This window comes from Melospiza melodia, chromosome 8 (assembly GCF_035770615.1).
Source record: "Melospiza melodia melodia isolate bMelMel2 chromosome 8, bMelMel2.pri, whole genome shotgun sequence".
Classification (NCBI taxonomy): Eukaryota; Metazoa; Chordata; class Aves; order Passeriformes; family Passerellidae; genus Melospiza; species Melospiza melodia.
The window spans coordinates 14,462,512-14,486,796 of record NC_086201.1 but is presented as its reverse complement, the minus strand read 5'-3'; the positions used below and the strand labels follow the sequence as shown (position 1 = coordinate 14,486,796).

Below are 24,285 nucleotides of genomic sequence, written 5' to 3'. Positions count from 1 at the left end.
ACAGAGGTCAAGACCCAGCAACCAACGATTGAAAGGGGAGTAGGCAGGCAGAGAGGTTATGTGACAGACAAATAATTGAACACAATAAGAGCCTCATTAACATACAATGACTGTCTCTGTGTTAAATGGATTTCCCAGCAGGAGCTCTGCCATATGCTATCAGACTGACATACTTTTTTAAATAAGCGTGGCTGGTTCTGGCTGTACTCGTGTCCCCAGTTTTTGCTTACTGTGTCATTTTAAACTGCTTAGCTTAAGAATAGCTTATCCTGCAAAATGAAAAATCCGAGAAGGACCATAATAAAATAATCACCTAATGAAATAGAAGATGAGGTAAAGGAGAAGAGTAGCAGCTGCTTTCAGGAGTTTGTTTCTCTACTTGGGCAAGAGATCGGGCTCCGCATTTTTTAAGATTAAATTATTCCAAAAAAATATAAATACTTTTCCCTATTGTTGACATTCAGACAGACAATGTGTGTCAAACAGCAGTGATAAGCTATGAATGAAACAAATTAAACTGCCTTCCTATTCCAAGAAGGAAAAAAATTTGGAAGGTAAGAGCAGATCTGAAGATGAAGCCCTGAGGGCCCACAGCTTCTTCAGTTTCAAGATGAAGCTCCTTCTCTCAGCAGGTGACAATAAGGAAAGGCTTATTTATCTAATCCATACAGATTTGTAGCACCTAAAGACAGCTGCTGTTTATTTCCTACCAGAAATAGAAATTTTGGTATTCTCTTCTCACCTTCTACCTTCAGCATGGACCTGTTTCTCTCCACTGTTTTCAAGTTGCTCTATAGCAGCAAGCATAAATGGTTTAGATTCCAGCCACACAGTGTATTTGGACTCCCATAACAAAACCAAAGACCTTTAACCCTGCAAACATCAGGATGTGTAGCAGACTATTAAGTGGAACAGCAGCTCAATGGGAACAATCAAATTAGTAATATTATCCATGTGTTGGAGAGCAGTGCTCATAGAGACCACAAAGAGGACAAGAACATTTAATGCCACGGGAATTTTTGATTAGACAGTACCTTTTATTTATCAGTTTCCAGTGCAGTTCTTCACTACTTATTGTAATGCTTCCAAAAAACACATCCATTTTCCATTGGGACCTTCCCTAGTTTCCATGCCTTGCACTATTCCATGCAATTGCAGAAGAAAAAAGACCATGCAGCACCTCGGCTGGTCAAAATAAGTAGAATCCTTTCCACTCTGGTCCCCAAGAGATCTACTACAGATCAGTGAAAAACTTTTATTTTATTTGTTTCTTCTCCATCCACATCCCTGAGGCTTTGCTGGTTTAAGGACATTGGTAGTATGTATACTGCCTCTCCTGTGTTTATGTTCTGAGCCAGTCTAATCTTAGAAGCAAAAACCAAAATGCTTACAAAAAGTGTAACACTATTGACACTTTCTGCCTCTGAGGGAAGCAGATCCAGAGCAGAGGTGAAGGGAAAAACCAGTATTGTCACTATGCCTAGGAGAACTTAGTCCCAAACACGAGACTACAGAAAACAGTAAGAAGACAAGCAGGTCCTATTACCAATTGACACAGCTTTGAGTTAGGGGGAAGGACATGCCAGGCCTAACGAGGCCTTTTGGTGACTCAGCTACAGCCCAACAGTATGAAGCTATTCTCACTTTGATGTGCATGGAAACAAGACACAAAGATCACTTTGAACACAGCAGCCTCTGGCCCCTGAGTATGTGAGAGTTGCTGCAGCTGGGGACAAATCTCAGGCAGCTGCTGGCACAGACCTGCTGGTGTGAAAGCCGGCTGACTTTGAAAGCAGCATTTCTGCCACATGACCAAACATCAAAGGACTGTTTTCTACTACAGCTTTCAATCCATCCTTCTCCATAATTCTGCAGGGATGCACACAGACTGTGCAAACTCTACCACCTCCTTTCACTGAGGCAGACAGAGCATTCTCCCCCATGTACAAGCCTGCACACCCACAAGTTTGCACATGCACTGGAACATGAAGGGAATAAGATATACGGCCTAAACATCTTGCTGCTGCTATTTCACTCTATCTTACTGTTCCTCTCAAAGTTCTGTCCACTAACAGTAAATCTGGCATCACATGTCTATATATTCATTCTAAACTAATGACAACCTGGGGTGAGCCATGAGGCAGTGAGCACAGCCACTGCATACATTCATCCAGCCATTACAAAATTTCTTCCTTTGTCTAAAGCAAAACTTTTCTGAATCTCTGTCAGGGTAGCAGCCAAGTATGTCAGAAAAGATACTGAGTGGTGCACACACAAAATCTGCAGCTTTTGTTAATATTAAAAAGATGTCTAAAAATCCCCAATGGGCAAACTTAGGTGACATGTTTAATACATGGCTTTGGTTGACAATTCCATACCACACTTGCTCTGCAATATATACAAGAGAGCAGGAAAAGATGAATTATGACTGACTGGCTAAAAACACCATTTTGAAAACCTGTCAACATCAGACATAAAAACTAAAATAAGGCTTTAAATGCTGTAACAATGAGATAAAGATCTGAGAGGTGGAAATTCAGTTTGGCTATCTAACAAGACAAATTAGAAACTAATATCCAAGGTATGTCATCTTTATTATCAATGTACCAATTTAATCCAATTATTGCGCAGTTCTGTATAAAACACTTGCAACAACTTATGTATTTCATTTATTACTCAACGGTAGAAGTCGAAAGTGCAAATTCTATCAAGATAGAAATTTTTTTCAGTTCCATCCATACTTAATTAATTTTTTTTATATCCAAAACATTTTAACTTAGATCTGTCCAGTGTCATTATGGACTCATAAATCTTTGCAGCATGTAAGGGCCAAGGATCACATTTCTTAAGTAGGTTTCTTTTTTTTTGGTCCCTAGAAGTCCATTCAAGTTTTATGCTTTAAGACATTGAGATCCTCATAGGAAATACCAGCAACTATGGCAATTTCGGATAGTTTAAAGTGGTATTATGCTAACAGTTAGAAGTGGCAATGCTCAGAAGGTAAACAAACAAGGCATGCATTAGCTCCAGAGCCTCTGGTTACAGCACTGGCACAGCTGCACACTGTAACCTTAAGGTAGGGACTGGGGTACTAGAAGCAGTTTACCTCTCAAGGACTTGCTTATACAGTTACACCTGTTTCTGCTCTCTTCTAAGAGCCCTACTGCTGCTCAAACCTTTTTAACATAAAGAAGGCAAGAATAAGAATATTATCTTCAGCAGCATGTTTAGCCACACCTCTTATTCAGTAATTTTAAGGTATCATGTAAAAGAATGAAAATACTCTCATTTCTATCCCACTGGCTACTTACTATAGGTATCACATAGTATAGTTGTTGGATTCAGTATTTAAGTGATGAAAGCTCCTGATATTTTGGCAGTTCTTTCAAATACAAAAAGTTCTTTCAAATACAGAAATACTGGTGTGATGTGTTGTGCCAGGAGTGACCACAGCATCACTCACTAGGAGCTGAAGACACACCTGCCAAAGGGGATAGTTTTAGAGCAAAATGCCTATGTTGGAAAGCAAGAAAAATGGCTATTATTGCAAGTACTTCAGAAATTTTAGTCAGCAATCAGGCAAACAGAATTTACCTGAACATCTAACACAAAACATCTGGTACTGCATGCTCATTGCAGGTGAGATAATGCACCATGTTTCATATGAATATGAAACTCTTAATGCTTTCAGAAGACTGAAATTCAGTTTCAGAAGCATCAGCTCTCAATTCTTTAAGACCAGTGATGTGACAGCATAAAACTGTAAATTCTCAGGAAGTGCATACAGGCAATTAACCTCTGCCTAACAGCTACCATCTTTCACTCTCATATCTTGCAGCCTGAAAATAATTTTGACAAGCTGATCCTTACAAAGCTTCAAGTAGCAAAGGATGAGGCTGGTTTTTGAGCATTTTGCTCAAAATGAGGGTGAATTTGTTATTTTCCACGATTTTCAGTCATACACCCTAATTACTGTATTTCAAACTGCTCACAGAATTGGACCTCCCACTTAAGCTTCCAAGCATTAAAAGCCTGAAGTGATTTGAAAACTAAGAGAAGAGTCAGGCCTTTAAGGAGAACAACCAAGTTATTCAAGGACAACCATCTTCAGCAAGCCATTAAGAATCTTGCATATTAAAGGTGGTTGCAATAAAGCCATCACATATCAGATCTTCCCTTTATACATACTGTTGGTTAATTGCTGAAGAGGAACTGCATCTACCTTCTTCCAAAGTACAGACTCTGCAGTGTCTAGAAACTACCCATAACTTAAATCTGTGTCTGTTAGAGGCCACCAGGGTGAGTTTGAGTCTTTGATCCCAGGACAACAGGCAAATTTTAGAGTTTACATTTCTCCTGGTATCTTATAATTGACTACTGCCTCCCTTCTGTGGGCCACTTGTCCCACTAACCTCACATTCTGCCATTTCCCAGTGGCTCTGTACATGTAACCAGACACACAAATACATTGGAAGCCTGCAGTGACAGTCTAGAACCCTAAAACCAGGGAAGGGCCCTAGGCAATGCCAGTCTGACATGCAGCAGCAAGCTGTGTGCCAAGAAGTAACTGATAATGATTATTTTCATTTAACAAGCTATTTTGACACCACTATATTCTGTGTACTCTCCCTGAATACATCCAGTAAGTTCTGACATTCCCTTCTCCCTGTCATGACAGAACCCATCAGTGGCAGTACCACAATTGTATCAAGCTTTTGAAGTTGTTTTGTTAGGTTTTACCATCTAATATTTGTATGGAACCAAGTGGTAAAATTTCTGTTTTGGATCTACACTATTACCCAAATTTCCCCTTACACACAAAGAATTCAGCTGGTGTTTCCTAAACCTGGTAAGTGGAGCTACACTGCCCTGGGAGCCTGAGGTTAGCACTCAGAGCTTTGGCAGCCAGCAAACACACCTTGAGTAGAGGCATGGCAGCTTGGCAGCGTGCAGTTTTTGTGTTCTTCAGGAAATGAGATTCATCCTGAAACAAAACAAGCATGAAAGCAAAGTCAGTTCAGATCCATAGTCCAAATGCAGTCACAGAACAAGTTCCCAGTATTCTCAGCTATCCAGCATTACAGGCCTTTCATTCAGGATATTTCAGGCATTGGAATAGTCACATCAAATTCTAAACAAAAAGACAGGATGCAGAGTAGCAGGCTTCCTGCACTCAGACCTGCAGCTGCAATCAAATGGAACAAAATCAAACCTTGCAGGCATGAATCATAAATGAACACCAAAAAAAGTGAGCAGAGAGGGCTGGAGAGGGGAGGAGAAAGAGGAATATTATTTCCATAACTGATACTCATTTGCCCCTATGTATCTTTTAAATGCAGCAAACATAGGAGGCCTATACAGTTCCAGTTCCCTTAATAAGGGGTTAATGCAAATGAGAAGGAAAAAAGAAATCTAATTAAGATCCAACTGTTCTGCTGATAGGACTCACCAGGTGGGTAATAGTCTCCTACTTCAGACACCACCCTCAAATGGGCTTCACTTCTACTGCTATAGTAAGGCAGAATTTAAGGCACAAAAAGCAGTTGGCACCCTCCAAGGGTATATTCTCATCTTTCCATGGGTGTGGAAACAAGCATGCAAAGACAATGTAACTGCTTAGCCTCTCAGGCACAGCCTTCTCCCTCACAAATAACAAATAAGCTACATTCATTTTCCCAGCCACCAAAAGAAGAGTGGAAGAAAAAGCAGGAAAGCTCAGCACTCAGTAGGACTACTCTCATCTGTAAAAACCCACCAAGGGTCCAAATTTGAACATACAAACACACAGAAAGAACATCTGCCAGTTCAGGGCTGGTTAAAAGTTCCAAGGCAGTAGCCTCAAGCCTACAAAAATAATAATCTGCATTTCCACCTTGACAGAATGTTTAGTCAGTGTGTGTAGGAGACAAAATATAAAAATGAAAAAGATCAGTTCCCCCTGAGTAGCTTGGTCTCCAAAGAACTCCATCTATTACCACATTCCCATCTGAAGCTGAGAAACAGAAAGATCAGTATGTTCCAATTGTCATGATCTTTGGGCAGGTGTGTGTGTGTGCTGAAAACCAGACTGCAAACATCAAATACTCATAGTAAGCTACATGTACACTTTTGCTCTCTATTGATCCAAGCTGGATTTGAAACACTGGATGTTTTGAATTTTTAGTAACTGAAATCCAGAAAAATTCCATTTACTGTGGCTCTATAAAAGGATAAAAACTGGAATTTGAAGTAATTTACAAAAGAAATGATACAAATGATCAAAGAAGGCTTAATGCCGATTGTCAGTGGAACACAAGCTAAGGGAGATGTTTTTGATGCTTTACCCACACACTTGATGTTGAAAGGTTATCTGCTTTACTGGATAAACACTAACACCACCCTGTAGTCCAAGACTTAAGAAGATACAATTCCATGACTACTGTATTGACACACCACATTAAACACTTTTCTCTCCAGCAGAGGACATGAGCAAGCACAATGAAATCAGAGAGGCACCATAACCAGTAAGTGAAAAGACAGCCTAAGGAATCACAAAGGAATTAAACTCTACTAGTTATTTCAACAGGTTTCAGAGAAACCTCATGCTTGTACTCATGAAGACAGCTGTGATCACAGCCACAATTACAAGATACTTTCAGTTCTAAATAAGGCCCACTTCGCACTTCTTTGCTGTACAAAGGCTACCACATTTGCAGGTAGAATTCGAAGATTTTCATGTACCACTTACAACAATAACTACTTGGAATGTGCTCTTAAGTTGCTTGTCCATCCTGCTGAGGAGATCAAAACTGATGATGTTGATCAAGCTTCCTGTTAGGTTGTCTTTCCCACTCACTACGACATTGGTGCTTCCTGGACTCAAGGATGGAAGCCATCTGTGGAATGCCTGGAGGAAGAGGAAAGAAATTAATTGCATTCTGGTGCTTATTTTCTTTGTCAAGATCCCAAAGCATTACACAGAACATCCTCATGAATATTTAGAACATGGACCCATCCCATCCACCATCAGACATTGCTTTGGAGCACAGTAAGGGTAAGCAGCCTTCCCATGGCAACCTCCCTGGTAATGGGAACATCAAGAACAGAACCCAGGCTACAAGGCAAGATCTACTTTATATAGCAAGGAAAGCTCAAACCCTATTCCCTCTTAGTGGAAAAAAAACCAAAGTCAGCAAACAAAAGAAAAACAAACCAACCCCAGTAATACCCCAAAAAACCAAACAAAAATCTGATCTTTAGTGGAAACGTGCATAACCTCTTGAGAAAGGTACCTGCTATGCTCAGAGCCAGAGAATACTGTGACCATTGCTTACAGGGAAATTTAGTTTTCCCATTCAACAGAAACCTATAGCTGTGAAACACAGACTTCTAAGCAGTAAACATCTATGACTACAGCAATGTTTACTCCATGGTGAGGGTGAAGTACAACTCATCCAGATGAACAAAACCCTTCCACTACCTCCTCTTCTTAAAAAGTCCACCAAAAAACCCCCAAAGCCAAAAAAACAAAACCAAAATGAAAAGATCAAGTTGACAACACACCAGCTGCTCTATGACAGCAGCTGAAATTCATGTGGTAATTGTCATTCCATCAACCCCTTGAAATGCTCCACACACCAGAGCAAGATATCCTCCCCCAAACCCATCTGTTAGCCAGACCACCCACCATTTCCCTTGTAATTCTGTCCCCAGTGACACCAAGCTCTCTGCAACATTTGAGTTCTGCTGATGTTGCTCTGCAGAAAACTGTCTGGGCCCATCAGGATCTGGTCCCTACAGACACGTAACCAAATGGTGATGAGAAATGGCATCTCTGTCTCTAGGAGCTTTGCCCGTTGAAATCCCCATACCACAATCATTCCTCTCCACTGTTCAGAAACCTCAGGCAGCAGCAGTTAAAAGTGAGCTTCTCACATTTCTGAGTATGTGAGAAAGTAACAATGAACTATCCTTCACCACTCACTGAAAGCACCACCAAATGAGTGAATGTGCAGGCAAGGTTAGATACCACCCAGAAAAGGATGTGCTTGACACCATGTCAGAATTTAGGACAAAGGTGGCAGCAAAAGGAAAGTACCTGGAAACTCCTACTGTACAGCCCTCTCCTTTTATAAAGGGCATGGGAATAATTTACAGCATAAAATTGATCCTGAATTTTTTACGGGGTGCTGACCTTAGTCCACAAGGAGTGCTATGAAACCACCCTGTTAATTATTTAAGTTTCAATGCTGAACTCTAAATGCACAGGGGTGCAACACTTCAGACCCAAGAGTACCTTGTCCCTTCCCATGGCACCTTGACTATAAAGTCACTCAGTGGCCTGAGCACAAAAAGCCAAAATACAACACTGATATCACTAAGATGAAGAAAATTTCTGCTGATTTGGTTCCAGAGACACCACAAAAGCTTGTAACCATTACAGTACAGCACATCTGTACAAGAATGAACTGAGTAGATTACAGACTATAACAAATTTCACCTTCTGAATTTCTGTGACACATTTTTCTTACATCCACATCCATCACATACTCAAAAACCAACCAGATCTCTAAAGAAGTGTCCTAACAAAACATCTCTCACAGGAGCCTCCTGGGCAGCTGGGAGCAGGGGAAGGAAGAAATCAAGCACTCAAATTTAAAAAATAAACAATGAAACAACCATTCAAAAATGCCTCATATTTCTTAAATCTCCTGAAGCAGAATGTAGAAGTTTATTTGCAGTTCCCAGTACTTCAGGAAACCTAGGCCCAAATTGTTCCTGGTAGATAACCCACAGATGCACTCAGGTTAGGTGCTGTCCCACAGGTCTATAGACATTGAGATTTCAAGTATGATGAGCATCACTCCCATTCTCAGTAAACAACTTTATCTTCTTTTCCCCCTGCATTTTGTTGCACTACTGGATAATAAAACTCACACCAAGATGCTCTAACAACCTGGTTATAGCACAAAACCAGTAAATCCAAATCAATACTTTTCTCATCAATGCCATATTCCAGGAAAAGCTAAATTCCCACCTCCTCCTTCTCTGGAAAGAATTCACTGACCTAAAAGCTCTGGCTCACCTTTTTCTCCCACACTGAACATTTCACTAGCCCATGGCAACCCAGCAGCCTCAGGGTACAAACTATGGCAGTGATTTATTTCAAGACACTTCTCAGCCATCCAAGCTCTCTTGGGCTTTGACCAACATTAATAAAGGACTCAGAGAGTCAGCAGCATACACTGGACAGGCCAAAAGACTTATTATGACAGACAATGATGATGATAATGGGGCTTTTTGAACAGAATGGAGAATCCCAGCATCTGGGACTCTGTTCCAGCCAAGGAACTGGCAAATACTGCTATCATGGGCTCAAATACCAGACAATTGCTTGAATGTAACTATTATCTTTGACACTGATGAGTAAAATGCCCACTTGGAGCCAACTGACTTGCAGGGGAAAAAGTTAACACAGGGTCAGAGGACACACTTTCTCTAGCTGTTCCTTTTCCCAACAGATCAGCTGGACTATGAAAAGAAAATCAGCCAATAAAAAAAAATTAGGCATATACCATACAGTCAATGCCAAGCATTTTCCCACTATCATCAAGTTTCTAAATCAGTATATTTTTTTTTTTGTTTCTTTGCCTTAATACATTTAAAAGTTTAACTTTTGCAAAGCACAGCACAGTGTAACCATCCCACAGGCTCTTCACTGACCCCTGCACACGGCCAAGCCCACAGTACCTCTGCCCATGTAAACCTCACAGAAGAAGGAGTGACCACCAGCAAGGGCCACTCCTGCTGGTAATAGGCAGCAATGCAGATGGCCTGGATGGTCTTGCCCAGGCCCATGTCATCCGCCAGCAGCAAACGTCCCTTTCTGGAAATGGCAAAACTGGGAAAAACAGAGAGGGAAAGAAGAATCAAGAGATGGGTTATATCTGGCAACCATGATGAGCACAAGTCATGATGAAGCCTCTGATGTGGATCACCTGTAAGTGATCTGGGTTCTTCAGTAAACCTGGATTTTCTCCCTTAGTCTTCATACAGTGAGCAACTCCCACAAATCTCTCAAAGCTTGCAAACTCCTTAACAGAGTGGTTCAGCTGTGGTTCTCATATGAAATCTTTGATTTCATATGAGAAGTAGTCTCAAGACCTTACAATTATTTAAAGCACATTTTTTCCATTATATTACTCACATTGTGTTCCAGAGTTCATTCTGGCTAAGAAATTATTACTAACAACAATAGCAATTTAAGACCATTAAGTACAGACTGTCCTGGATTGCATATTGAAATCAACAACTATTGATTATATATGATGGGGACAGGGACACTTAAACTTTTATCTATACATATAAATAGTAATTTAAAATGTTTTAGGGCTTGAGTCCCATTTCTTGGTCCTTTCCAATACGTATTTAATATTCAAAAAACAACAACAACAGAAGAGATGCACTTGGGAAAAAAAAACAATTACCTTACAAAATAAAAAATCATATGACAAATATCTACATACTGAATCACAAGAGGGAGATCAGAGATGTATCATTTGATCAATTTTTTAGGCTAGCAAAATACTACTTTCCACCTGACTCATGATGAATTCTATCTCGAAATAAAACAGATGTGTCACTCAAAAAATAATAAAGAATTAAAAAGTCCTAAACAAACCATCCTATACCAAATAATCAAAGTGGCAGAGTATAATAGGCCCAGACTCTAGAGAAATGAGAAGGCAATCTGTGCACCAATAAAAATGACACAATTTTAGACAAGGACTAGCACTTAACAGCATGCTAAAAGGACATACTTCACACCTTCCCGCTGAAAGGGCATGAGGCTCGTCACAATTTTGGAATCCACTCCTGAAAGGTCAGCATCAGGAATGTCTGTCAGAGATGGAGACCTCTGGAGCTGAGCAGCAAAGGTCTTAATTACTGCTTCAGGCAGTGGCTCCACTTCTACGGACACGAGGCTCAGTAACTCTTGCACTGCAAAGAACAGAGCAGTTCATTATCTGAAGGACAACACACACACAACCTCCATTATGGATCTCAGGACACAACCCTCAACCTCATCAGAAATATCATCTCCTATCCTGAAACAGGTCACAGAAATCATGGCATCATGCACAGGTGTTAGCCTGGCCTCTTCCCTAAAGTCTATTTCAGAACCACATGATGAATCACATCTCCTCCCCTCTTACTTAGACTTGATTATAAAAAACTGCAACTCTGATGCCACCATTCAGAGACGATTGCTACTAATACAGCTGGAGCTGGATTATTCATGCTGAGGGCAGCTTAGGGCACACTTTACTCAGAATTGAAGTACAGATTTGAAAAAAAGAACTCCTGAAGCCTAGAAAGCAGGGGCATCTTTATCTTGACCTTGGGATTCTGTACCTCTGAGGTGCCCACCATGACAAAACCATCAGAAGTGACTGAAGAGAGTTACCTAAAGAATATAATTAATCTTCAATTTTGAAAACTCTCTTCTCCTCCTGTTCCCTGAATTCACACAGTTGGGTTCTGCATCCACTTTACCACACTGGGTAAAAAAACAGGAAGCACCTCAAGACTCAGAAACAGCTTTTGTACCATCACCAGCAGCACTCCAACAGCCATCCTTCAGGATCCATAGCACCTCCCTGCCCAGCTGGTGGCCACTGCTCTTCTCCTGGACAGAAGCAGCTTACAGGCAGCCACTTCAGCTCCTCAGTACTTCACCCATGAAGCCTCACAACTTTACCTTCCCAGTTTGAACTAAAGGGATCCCCAGCATCCATTATACCAAGACCTCAGAGCCTTCATCTTTTCAACCCACACATCATAACAACCAGAGCATCCAGCCAATTCTCCTCCTGGACAACCCTACTTTAGTCCCCTCCAACAGCCTCTCTATTCCATCCCCCCAAAAATAAAAGTGTTTCTTTTTAATCCAACAGTTAATCTCTAAGCAAATTAACACCAGTTTTAAACACACAGCGAGCTGTAACCAGGAGAACTTATTTAATAATTTTTGTCCAGTGACTATGAAATCAAAGACACCTCTACACTAGGAACACAAATGCAGGGGCACAAATTTTTATTGCAGGAAGCAGCTTCCTTTTTTTTTTCTTTAATAATGGTTTGTATATGAAGTCCAGAAGGCAAAAAAAAACCTGCTTGGAAAAACAACTAAAATAAGAACTCACTATACCAGCAGTAAATGCACCAGAATTCAATTAGGTATTTTTGTTTCAGCAGTCTCCAAGAGGAAAACAGCAGGATGGACCCCTGCCATGTAAAGGGGGAAAGCAATTTCAAGAAATATACATATGAAAAGATTTCCATTTGTGGTTGGGCAATGACCAAACTTTTAAAACTCTCTGGTTTAATTTATACTTCTTCAATAGCAGGAACTCTCTCCATCCAAAGAACAGCACAAGCTTGTTATTACACTCACAGACCGAGATGTGTGTTAGCATAATTGCTACAATTTGCTCACTGATAATTCTGCTGCTATTGTTCTGTACATGAGCTGGGAGAGTGATTAAGATATATCTGCCACCAGCATGATTCATCCAACAGACAGTTTTTAGTGAAGTGACCTTTATATAAAGATGACTGAGCAACTAGGCAAAGAGACATTAACCTCTACAAACAGTTCCCAGCTAACAGATCTCTCTGCTGGAAATGGCATCCAGCCTAAATTCTCTTTTTTTAATTTTGATGTAGGCAAATGAACAGGCAACAAAGCAAATGCTGCTCCTCTAAAAGGCACGTGCTGGAATCCTCAAATGCCCTCACAAATTACACTCTGCAAGATTCATGGAATTATTTTCCTTTCCTCAAATCTGTGGGATTCTGAACACCTCATGTAATGTGTACAACTCCCAGCCAGCATGACTGATCCCATGACAGACTAGGAGGTGATGTGCGTGCTCACACTGCCTGGCACATGCTACAGGATCAGGCCCTTTGCATGTACAAAAGGCCTTCTGACCAAATTGTGAGTGATCATCAGCACTCACCAAAATCAGGAATGTCAACATCCTAATCTTGCAGTTCCATAACAGTCTCCTCCAAGACACACTCACTTGTTTTCAAGACCTGGCCTTCCTACACAGCCCCACCACAGGGCTTTCAGCCCTACAACCATTACTAATGTTATTAAGGCATGCATCATAGAAGCAGGCACTTACTCAGTTATTAAACACACTCTGGTATCCCATGGAAGGAGGAGCCCATGCTGGAGAACAAGCACTCTGAGCAACAGCATTTCACCTCTGAAACACTCACACTTCCCAAGGATGTGCAGAGAGCACCTGGCTTATTATCCTTCTGAAACTTACCCCCACCAAATTCCACAGCCACAAACCCTCACATGAGCAGTGAAGCAAACACAGCATGCTGACTGTGATGATAAATAATAGTTACAATCTATAGGACTTGTGTACTGCTATTCATCTCAAAGCACTCTATAACCTCAATTAAACATAAAAACCTGAGAAGCAGATGTGCTAGAAGCATGCTGCAGAGACTGGATGATTCTGCAAAGTTGCATCTATTAGGAAAAAAAACATACTAAAAGACAGTTTTACATTTCAGTTTGGCAAGTCACAGTTTCAGCAGGATTATACAGATACATAAAGGCAAAAGGAAATAGACAGAAACTGATGCACAGAAGTTCTCCTTCACTGGAGAAACACAGCTACTCACTTAGTTTGGGGTAATCCTCCAGCAGGAAATTCCATTTTCTGGTATTCATATCTGCAATAGTTACAACAAACACTGTCATAAGTCTCTTTTAAAAAAAGACTGAATTCTCTGTCCATTTTAGAAGAACTATTACCTTGATCAAAATCAATTCTCCTGTGTTTGCTGTCATGTTAAGCAGTCAGTTTGGAAAAGATTTAAAAGTATGACCATACATCTAGAAATGGTGGTATCACCACAGCAAGCCAAGACCAGCTCTCCTAATGAACCCATCTGCTCAAGGATTTTGGCAACCACTTTTTCTTCACTGCAAGAAGGGATGAAGAATGTGTGCAAAGTTTCTGCTTGTGAATCAACAAACTCTGACTTCAGTCAGTAAAACAATCACTTTCACTTGTGTCTCCATACCCTAGAGTCAAAGTGCTCAGGAGGGTGCAGGAGGAAATTCATCAATATCCAAATTTAATGCCAGACCTATCTGGCAGGCTTATCCCTGCGTAGCAGCTGTGTGCAATACCAGGGAAAGAAGACTAAATTCAGAGTCAGGTGAAGGCACAACAAGGAAGTGGGACCCTGCCCAAAGAACTAGAGCTCCAGAATTTCTTCTCCATGCTGTCACTGCCTGTGACATTGTGCATGTCACCTCATCATCACTGTGTCTCATTTCCCAAATTACAAGTGGAAAAAAAATTATATTTACCATAGAAATCTGAATGCCAACATAAAGAGTGCTCTACAGTTACACTTGCCTTGAAAACATTGGTAAAACTCCTGGCAAACTAAATCTGCTCAGGCAGTTGCAGCCACTGTACAGCACAGTAAAGCAGAAGTAAGAGAACATCCTGCTGCATTTGATAATAAAGACAAGAACTTTGCATGGTCTCCATACTGCTGGCATATTATCAGCACAACCCACCTCATTTACAGTATTTACAGTAAATGTCAAGGTAATCATGCTGAGACCTGAACTATCACCTCAGCTAACAGGCAGAGGACATGTTCTGCCATGGGATAAAGTGCTGGACATGGATACAACACTAAACTAGAACTACAAGATCTTTTAAAATCTTCACCAAAGCACATTCTCCTGTGCTCTTTCAGAGGGATGTACTCTCACAACCTCTTATCTACAAAGCAAGAGCAGCCCCAACACAGCCATTATTACAAAGCAGACACAGCAGGAGACCCACCATAATTTCTGGAATCCATCTTTTTGAACACTGCAATCACTTCTGCAGAATACCCAACATCGACCTCAAATCGCAGGCGGGAGATGAGCACACACTTCCCTTTGACCAGGGCTGAGGGCTTCTTCCAGCTCTTACACATCTTCAAGAGGGATTTCACATTAACACTGCTGCCAACAAAATGAGAGCCTGACGCCAGGCCAACCACACTTTCTCCTTCCAGTGGTGCCAGAATTACTGATGAAAGTTGATTGGCTGCTTCCACTAGGGAGAGTAGAGATACAGAAAAGAATTAATAACAAAGAACCCACACAAGTTTAAAAGGGATGATGATTCCCTGCTTTCATTCACAGGGACAAAGAATAGAGAAAGCAATGGCCTGGAGGAGGAGGCTGGTGGGATTTTCCACAGAGAATGCAGCAGGGGCAAAGGGAACATGTGATAGTAAATGAACAAGGGCCTGTCCAGCACTGTGATTGCACTAAGCTCCCTCTCTGTCAGCAATTCTAAAATGTGGCTCCCTAGGCCAGGGCAAACAACCTGCAGAAGCACATTTAGCAGTAAATTGCACCCAGCCTTACAGTGCTTTAACTCAGAAAATCACAGGGATGGGGGCATGGTGATCAATAGCATGTGTCTGAAAAGATGGGGAGGTGCTTCTGTAAACAACAAAGGAGAAAAATTTAAAAATCTGCCTCCTGCCTCACATCAATGTCTGATAGACAATCCACCTAGGAGGAATGCTGTAGGAAGGAATCCAGTCCCAATTCCTAAATCTCTTTTGTTACAATTTAAGTTCCCTTTAACCTTTATTACCCTTTGTTCTGCGTCCTACAGTTAGACTTGCACCTCCCCCCAGCCACCTGCACTCCTGTCCTGCCCATCACCAGCAATCACTTCTGACACAATGCCAGGGCATGGAGACTGGAGGGACACAGCATTTTACTGATGGTAGCCTGAGAACACAGCTGTCCACAGAAATAAACATGTCACTTACCCCTGTGTTTCTCTGCCAATCCATACCCATGTGTTGCCTTTATTATTATAACTGAACTTTGATGGTTAAGAAATACTATTTCTTATACTTTTTACAGCACCAAAGTAGTGCAGTTTGTGCCCAAGCCTCCACCTCACAGATACCATAGTAACACAAAGATTCATGAACATCTCCAGAGTCCATTACACTCAAAAGCAAGGCACCATTAAGCACACTCTCTCTTCAAGTACTTGTAGAAGGCAACTTTCCCTCTGTGGGAGATGTTTAGCATAAACCCAGGTGAATCCAGTCTTTTGAGCACTGAGCTGCACATGATGCTCCTCTCTGCTTCTTTTTAACTAGTCCAGAAAACTGATACACAATAAAAAAGTACAAATTTTAAGTTCAGTGGTCAAGATGTGAAAATGGAGAAAAAAGAAAATCAGACAATTTCTTCCTAATCAATTAATAAATAAACCATTTGGGTATCATCCAACCTTATTTTAAAATAAGTGACTTCCTGAATAAATCCAAGCATTTGAGATTTCTACTCCAAATAAAAAGTTTAAAAGTACTCACTTAAAATAATTTTTAAATTAGAGGGATTGGAAAACACCAATTTACACCTTCTCCTCCCAATGCACCAAGCAAAAGATTTTAAATGCTACTGGTTTAGCACTGTGTAGTTAGAGGTCACCTCTACAACTAAAACGGAAAGAAATTAGGGAGGAAAAAAGCCTATTTTACTCCTTTATTTCAACATTTGTTTCTAAGCTTGACTGCAAGTTTAATTTATAGTACAAAGGAAAAAAAAGGTAATACAGGATTACATTATTCAGAAAAACTAAATTACAAGTGGGAACTTTAAAAATAATTGGTTTACACTTTCACTTTTACATTTTCAAGGCCCTTTTAAGTTAGTTCCCTTTTCTCAGGCTATTTTCCCCAATTTAACAGGCCAATGTTGGTCACATACTGTCTTCACTTGTAAACAGGAACCTTCCATAGAGTCCTCAGGTATTTCATGGCTTTAAAGAAAAATGCTTGATTTCTAAAAACCATTCTCTTCATTTGCAGGCTCCTTGGTGCAGAGACTCTGCTCTCATCTGTACTTGATACACTTCAAGCAAGCCAACAGCATTTAAATTATAAATGTGTGGCAACCCACATGGGAAGCTAAAATACCAGCACTCAACTGTGGTTTTTTAAAGTGCTCAACACAGGCCTAATTCTGTTCCCACTGAAATCAATAGTGATTTATCACTCACTTCAGTACAGTGTGCTTCTGAAGAGCCTACCTGAAGTGTTTGCCTCTATAATCTCTCCATCTTTCCAGAATAAGATGACAGGAGAGGAAAAAAAATGAACCCTCCCTTGTTATACCAAAAAAAGGGCAAATTCATTTTCAGTCTCACTCAAAACTCTGGAGAACTACTCTTTATCCTTTTCTGACACACAAAATGAACAATAAATGTGTTTATAGAAGAGCTATTTAAAAAGAAAATACATGAATGGACCCAGAAATTAAGCATTAGCCACTGGAACACACTCAGTTTTCAAAACAAATTCAAAACAAGTACCAGCACAGCAGATAATTTTCCTATGATCTTGTTGGTTGCTGAAAAATGCAATGGTAGAGAAAGGGCAACCTGTGCTTGGTATTTAGATTACATGAAAAATTAAATTATTTCTAATCAACCACAAAATATCAGAAAAATGTTATGAGCTTGTTGCCTAAAAGATGGGCATTATCTTTAAGTAGCACTACTTTTATTACTCAAGACACTAACAAGGCTAAACAATAACTATGGAAAGCAGGGGAAGGAGGGGGTGTCAAGATTCCACTTGTTTTTATCATTCAACATTTACTTACAGACACTGCTGTAATCTTCCATGCTGAAATTCCATTTTTTCATAGCAGGATCTAAAGTAGGACAAGAGTAATAGGGCAGAATATGAATCATTTGGGGCAGAAAAAAAGCGGTGCCATAAAATGTTCATGTGAGGTAAGAGTATTCAATCTACTCATGCAAATTTTTTGCCACACATCTGAAAAACACTTATGCCCATGTTTACAGCTACATGACATCAGAAAAAAACATAGGGAATATGAATACTAAACAGGAATGCAACAACCGCTCACAGGGATCAGCAAAACCTGAGGGAAAACAAAAATAGAATAAAACAAATAAAGATAATGGTGAAATATTAGAAGAAAAACAAAAGGGAGAGATTCCACTGCTCTCTGTCACCCATGAAACAGAATCAGCTCATAACTCTGAACTATAGCTGAAGTGACCCATTTTCACATCCCAGTTTATGAATAACTTTGCTTCCTTCACTTTCAACAAACTGACCAGCTGCTGCCACTTAACTTTTCAGAGCACTACTCATAAAGCAAGGCTTTAGACTTCTTTTCTAAATCCAAGCTCAAGCTATTTATGTCCAGAATTCCTATCCAATTTAATCTGTATTTACTTCTTTAATTCTCCATTAATACCACAAATTCCACCCCAGCAATAGGTACATTGGTAAGAGCAAGTAGCAACTACAATAGCAGCAGATGCCAAAACTTCAACCCAATTTAAAACAGAGATAACAGCAAACAAACAATTCTTACCATAGGCTTTGCTTGGAACCTTCTTAAACACAGCAATAAGTTCAGCATTGTATCCTATTTCAACCTGGAATCGGTCTTCCCCATATTTCACACATTTTCCTTTTGTAACATTATTTGCTTTCTTGTGAGAGGCAGCTTCAAAGGCAGAGCCTACACCAGCAGAGGTGGCCAGCTTCTGCATCCCACCACTGGCCTGAGAGACAAAACCTCCCCCTGTTCTTTCTGTAGGTATGTTTATATTTGCCAGCATTTCTGAATCGCTCACGAGAACACAGACTGGTGGCGAAACATAGTTAATGGCAGATTTGTCCCAAGTTTGTAAATCTTTACTAGCTTTTATAACATTTGCTTTCTTGTGAGAGGCAGCTTCAAAGGCAGAGCCTACACCAGCAGAGGTGGCCAGCTTCTGCATCCCATCACTGGCCTGAGAGACAAAACCTCCCCCTGTTCTTTCTGTCACTGTGTTCATGCTTTCCAGCATTTCTGCATCGCTTGGTGGTGAAACATATTTAATGGCAGATTTGTCCTGAGTTTGTAAATCTTTACTACCCTCAGGGTGCCCATTATCAGTGAATCTTGGATGAGCTGGTCCTGTGGGGTTTTTGAACGCTGGGTTGCATTTGGGCTGCTGGAATGTTCCATGATTAACAGAAGTGTGCTGTCCATCTTCCTGACTACCAGCATCCAAGAAATGTTTACGGGAATAACTCAGAGAATTCGGGATCATCACAGGGAACTGCTTTAGGCCACTTGCTTGCTCCGAGTCCTCTGAACAACTCTTCTGCTGCTCTCTGTGTGAGCCGGCCATCTGTTGCTTGGCTGTGTAATGGTTACAGCCTTTCTGGAGACAGCTCCTCTGCTCCACAGGCGTGTTTGGATTGAGTGGGGGCTGGCTGGTGAACCCGACATGATTGTTTTCCTCCCTGGAGCCGCCCGGCTTGCCCAGCCCGTGCCCGGTGTGCGGAGCAGCAGCGATGCCCCCGTGCCCAGCGCCCTGGGCTGCCAGCCTCTCTGCCCTCCTGGCCAAAGCCAGCCGCCGGTTCTCCTCTATCCTCCTCTTCTGCTCCTCCGTAAGGCCTGATGACATCTTCAACAATTCCAACAACAAGTCTCTACCAAAACTACATTGGGAATTAATCACAGAGGCAACTGCTTCTTTAGAGGAAGAGAGGCCAGTCTACAGAAAAAAAACAAACAAACAAACAAAAAAACCCAAAAAAAACCAATCCACAGATTACTATTGTATTGATAACTTAGCATTATTAGTAATTGAGTATTACTGTAACTGATCCTACATTAATCTAGTAAAGTTGACAGTAAAGCTGTCACATTAATGCTGAGCCATTATCAGCACGTAGATGGTGACAGACACTGATGAGGCCTTGCATGCCAGTCCTGCATAGATAAAACATATGGAAAAAGGAGAAAACTCCTATTCTATTCGAGTACTCTTCTCTGCAATTCCCAGCAGAACTAGTAAAATAGCAAAGCACAGGGAAACCCTGCACTGCAGAGCCAGCCCTGCGAAGGCACATGGAGGCAGAGGATTACATCCCTTTGGTGTTAGTGTGTCCTATGTCGGGTACCTTTTAGCAAAGATGGGACGATGCCCACCTTCCCTGTTCACCTTCGGTTCCTGGGTATCTCACACAGCGTGGCACATACATGCTGAACCCCACAGGACAGAGCCAGCTCCTCCAGAGAAAGCTCCGTTCGCAGGTCACGGACCTTCACACAGCAGCGAGGAGCTGCCTCCCGCCACTTCTCCCAGCAGCCCACCCCGCACCATGCACTCGCCGCCCGCGTCCTACGGGATGCCCGCCCCTCCGCTCCTCAGCTTCCTGCGGGCGGTGGGGCTCACCCTCTGCCCCCTCCTCTCCCAGGAGCCGGGCAGGCTCCCGTCCCAGACCCCACGGAGGTCCCGACCCGTCCCTCGGGTCCCCCCGCCACCCCCGCGGTCCCGGAGGTCAGGCTTTCTTCCCGCCCGCCGCGGAGGCTCCGCCGCCCGCTCACCGCCGGCGGGCGCGGCCCGGAGCGCCGTCGAGAGACTACAGTTCCCAGCAGGCCCTGCGCTACCGCCCTGTGGCACCGAGCGGCCGGGAGGGCACAGCACGCCGGGAGATAAGAGTGGCTAGCGGGGCGCGCGGGGCGCTGGGAAATGAAGTCTTCCGGTCGCGGCGCCATCTCGGGGCCGCTGGAGTTGCGGCGTTCCGTGGAGGGAGCCGGGACACCGGGGCCGCCCTCGCTCAGGCCCCGTACGGCGTGCGGGGACTCTGCTGCCGGCCCCAGGCTGAAGTCCTTCCCCAGCCAGCACCCAACGCTGTTCGGGCGGGGCAGATCCCCTCGCCCGCTGCCCCTGTGTGGGTCTGGCTCTCCAATATGTGCTGTTCCTAACGGTGTCTGAGCGGGGAGTCAGCAGTGAGCTGATGTGTGAGAAAGGGTCACGGCTCTTGTCAGCAGTGAGGAAGGACTCTGTCCCCGGGGTTAGGAGCAGAAGCTGGCATTGCAAGGCCGCTTTGTCATTTTTGAATATCGGTGGCAGGTTGGAAAAGACCTCTGAGATCATCAAGTCCAACCCATGACCGAACGCCACCATGTCAATCACATCATGGCACTGAAGCCCGCGTTCAGTCTTTCACTAAACACCTCCAGGTGACTCCACCACCTCCCTGGGCAGCCCATTCCAATGTCTAATCGCCTGTTCTGTGAAGAAATTCTTCATAATGTCCCGCCTTAACCTCCGCTGGCGCAGATTGAGGCTCTGTCCCTGGCTGCCTGGCAGAAGAGCCCTACCTCCGCTAGCTGCAATCTCCTTTCAGGTGCTTTCAGAGAGTGATAAAGTTTCCCCTGAGCCTCCTTTTCTCCAGACTAAACACCCCCAGCTCCCCCAGCTGCTCCAGACCCCTCACAGCTCTGTTGCCCTTGTCTGGACTCCAGCACCTCAATGTCCTTCCTGAGCTGAGGGGCTCAGAAATGGTCACAGCACTCAGGATGTGGCCTCACCAGTGCTGAGCACAGGGGGACAATCACTGCCCTGGTCCTGCTGGCCACACTATTCCTGATACAGGCCAGGTGCCATTGGCCTGCTTGGCCACTTGGGCAGTGCTGGTTCATGTTCAGCTGCTGTCAGCCAGCACCCCCGGATCCTTTTCCACTGGGCAGCTTTTCAGCCACTCTGCCCCCATCCTGTAGCACTGCCTGGGGCGGTTGTGGGTGAAGTGCAGGGCCTGGCACTTGGTCATGTTAAATGTCATACCTTAATCTCAGCCCATTCATCCAACCTGCCCAGCTTTCTCTGCAGAGTGACAGTCCAACCCAACTTGGTGTCGTCCACAAATTTGCTAATGGTAAACTCAATCCTCTCATCCAGATTGCCAATAAACAGGACTGAGCCCAACACTGATCTCTGGGGACACCACTAGTGACCAGATAGATGAGGGGATGTGCCTGGAGGCTGGAAGAGGACAGATGTCAGGGTTTTCTACAAGCAGAACACAAAAGAGGACACAGGAAATTATGGGCCCATTAGTATAACTCCAGGCCCTTGGAAAGTAGTACAGTCTTCCAAGAGACTATCACAAAGCAAATGAAATAGGTGATTGGGAAAGCCAGCACAGATTTATTAGAGGGAAATCATAGCAGATTAACCTAAACACCTTCTACAGCCAAATGACATTTTCTGTCTATATTGGAAGAGTAGTGGAAGTAGTTAACCTGGACTTCAGCACAATATTTGACCATGTTTCCCATGGCCTCCTCCTGGATGAGTTGACCAGACAGGCTGAAGAGGGGGGGAATCTGTGACATGGGGAGGGAATTGGCTCCCAGGCCACAGCAGAAGGCAGCAATCAATGGGTTTTATGCAGGCTGGCACTGGCAGCCTGTCACAAGTGCAGTTCCTCAGGGAGCAGCACTGGGTCCTACACTGTTCAAGAAATTACACTGGAAGAGGTTTCATCTTGAAATGAGAAAGAACTTTTTTGCATTGAGAACAATCAAACATTGAAACAAGCTCCCCAGGGACATAGTGGGGTCCCCATCATGGAAGGTTTTCAAGATCCAATTGGACAGGGTGATAGATAACCTCATCTTGGCTCCCTTTCCCGCAAAGGGTTTGATCAGATGGTCTTTCCATGTGCTTTCCAACTTGGGCGGGTTTATGGTTTTGTGAACATCTTCAAAATAAGGTGATTGTTCATATTTGCATCTGTTAAAATAAAAATTCAAATAAAAGGTCTTCCCAGAGTTTTAATTATACACGGGGCTTGATCATACACATGAAAATGCCTTTCCTGAACAGTCACATTCCCATGTGCGTGACCGGAGCAGGGGAGAAAGCAGAGAAAAGGCCCTGGGGAACACCATAACCCCCTTCCACCTCAGAATTTTACTACCCTGCCCAGTGGCAGGCCCAGAGCTGCCATCCTTGTCCCCAGACACCATTTTCTCTCACCTGACAGGCCCTTTGGCTCGGGACACTGCAGCCAGCTGGCTGTTTCACAGTTTATTCATTTTTCTCTCTGCTAGTTAATTAGAAAAGGTTATCATTAAATTGCTTCCTGATTAAGCAGCAGTGACTGCTATTAGTCAGGAGCTTGTCAGCCCGAGAAAAACAAGGCAGGCAGGAAGAGTGAGGTGCAACTCAACACACATCACAGCCCTGAGAGTGCTGATCCTCACCTGGGAATCACACACAGACATGAGCACACCACATGCACACAGGCACTTCCAAACACACCACTTTTCAAGAAAACCACAGGCTAAGGAGATGTCTGGGTCCAGGGTTTTGCTTCTCTCAAGCAAAAAAATCAAACTTTTTCACATGTTTCAGGTCCTCTTGCTGCAGAGCATGTTTGCTAGGAAGGGATGCATAGCCCCATGGTCTCTGCCCAGATCTTCTGCCTTCGCCTTTTCTTCCCTTGCAAGCCAGCAGACTCCAGGTGGCTGCACAGCAGAGAGACACAGGAGCGGATGAGAGACCTTTTTTCTCTCTTTCTTGTCACACTTTTCACTGCCCAGAGCTAAACCAGATCCCAGTGTCACATATGGATGAGAGGGAGAGGGAAGGTGCAGAGCATAACCCTGCAACTGTTTCCAGCCACCTTCTCCCTGCCAGCAGCCATCCAGTTCCAAGTCCCTGGAGATGGCTCCTTATGCTTTGAGAGATCCTGTGGGGAAGAAAACCAACAACTTGGGAAGGGTGAGAAAAGCCCCATCCAAGGACTGTCCCAGCTCATGCAAATACTGAGAGCAGAGCACTGTTTGCAGAGAACCCTTGAGTGGCACGGTCAGGCAGACACAGACAGACGTTGCAGCATTTGCTCCATATGGCACAAGTTCAGCGAGACACCAGGAACAGCCCGGCCATGCAGAGAACAGACCTACAAAATGAGAGGCCACTTGCAAGCAGTTTGCTGGTGCACTCCAGGTGTCCTTTCAGCCAGAACACGCTTCCAGCAGTGGCTTGGACTCACTCTCCACATACTGGGTCAGGGGCAGAGATGCAGAGTGAAAATCCTGGGAGGGATGGTGCACCCCGGCTGTGCTGCAGAGGAAATGTTCACATCCTTCCAAAGAAATGCTCCCATCGGTGAAAAAAGTTAAGGAAATGGGGTTCTCAGTGTTGTTCTTAGCAGGAGCTTTGTCTTATTTGGATTATGCTCTAAACCTCCTCTCATGGGCTGAGCTGGCTGACTGCTGGCTTCAAATAAGCCAGAACTGCCTGTATTGTACATCTTATATGAGCAGCAGCTAATATCTAATATGAATCTCCCAAAACTTCCGAGCCATTCTGGAATCTCATGGATTATCCT

At 43.2% G+C, this 24,285-nt stretch overlaps 1 protein-coding gene across 3 annotated transcripts in view; it reads right to left on the bottom strand.

The window, feature by feature from the left end:
- The window catches only part of SMARCAL1 (SWI/SNF related, matrix associated, actin dependent regulator of chromatin, subfamily a like 1), a 35,591-nt gene extending 15,053 nt beyond the window's left edge, over positions 1–20,538 (bottom strand). Inside the window, exons 1-9 of one of the 3 annotated variants that reach the window (XM_063161860.1) lie at positions 20,486–20,538; positions 18,473–19,649; positions 17,726–17,776; positions 14,880–15,140; positions 13,693–13,743; positions 10,800–10,980; positions 9,730–9,880; positions 6,728–6,886; positions 4,919–4,984 (exon numbers count right to left, since the gene is read on the bottom strand). In XM_063161860.1, the coding sequence (XP_063017930.1) occupies positions 4,919–4,984; positions 6,728–6,886; positions 9,730–9,880; positions 10,800–10,980; positions 13,693–13,743; positions 14,880–15,140; positions 17,726–17,776; positions 18,473–19,559 (2,007 nt within the window). In that variant the 5' untranslated portion in view covers positions 19,560–19,649; positions 20,486–20,538. Of the gene's footprint in view, positions 1–4,918; positions 4,985–6,727; positions 6,887–9,729; positions 9,881–10,799; positions 10,981–13,692; positions 13,744–14,879; positions 15,141–17,725; positions 17,777–18,472; positions 19,650–20,058; positions 20,284–20,485 lie in introns of those variants that run through there. The other 2 variants (XM_063161858.1, XM_063161859.1) reach the window with 2 other exon arrangements.
- Between the last annotated feature and the right edge of the window lie 3,747 nt (positions 20,539–24,285).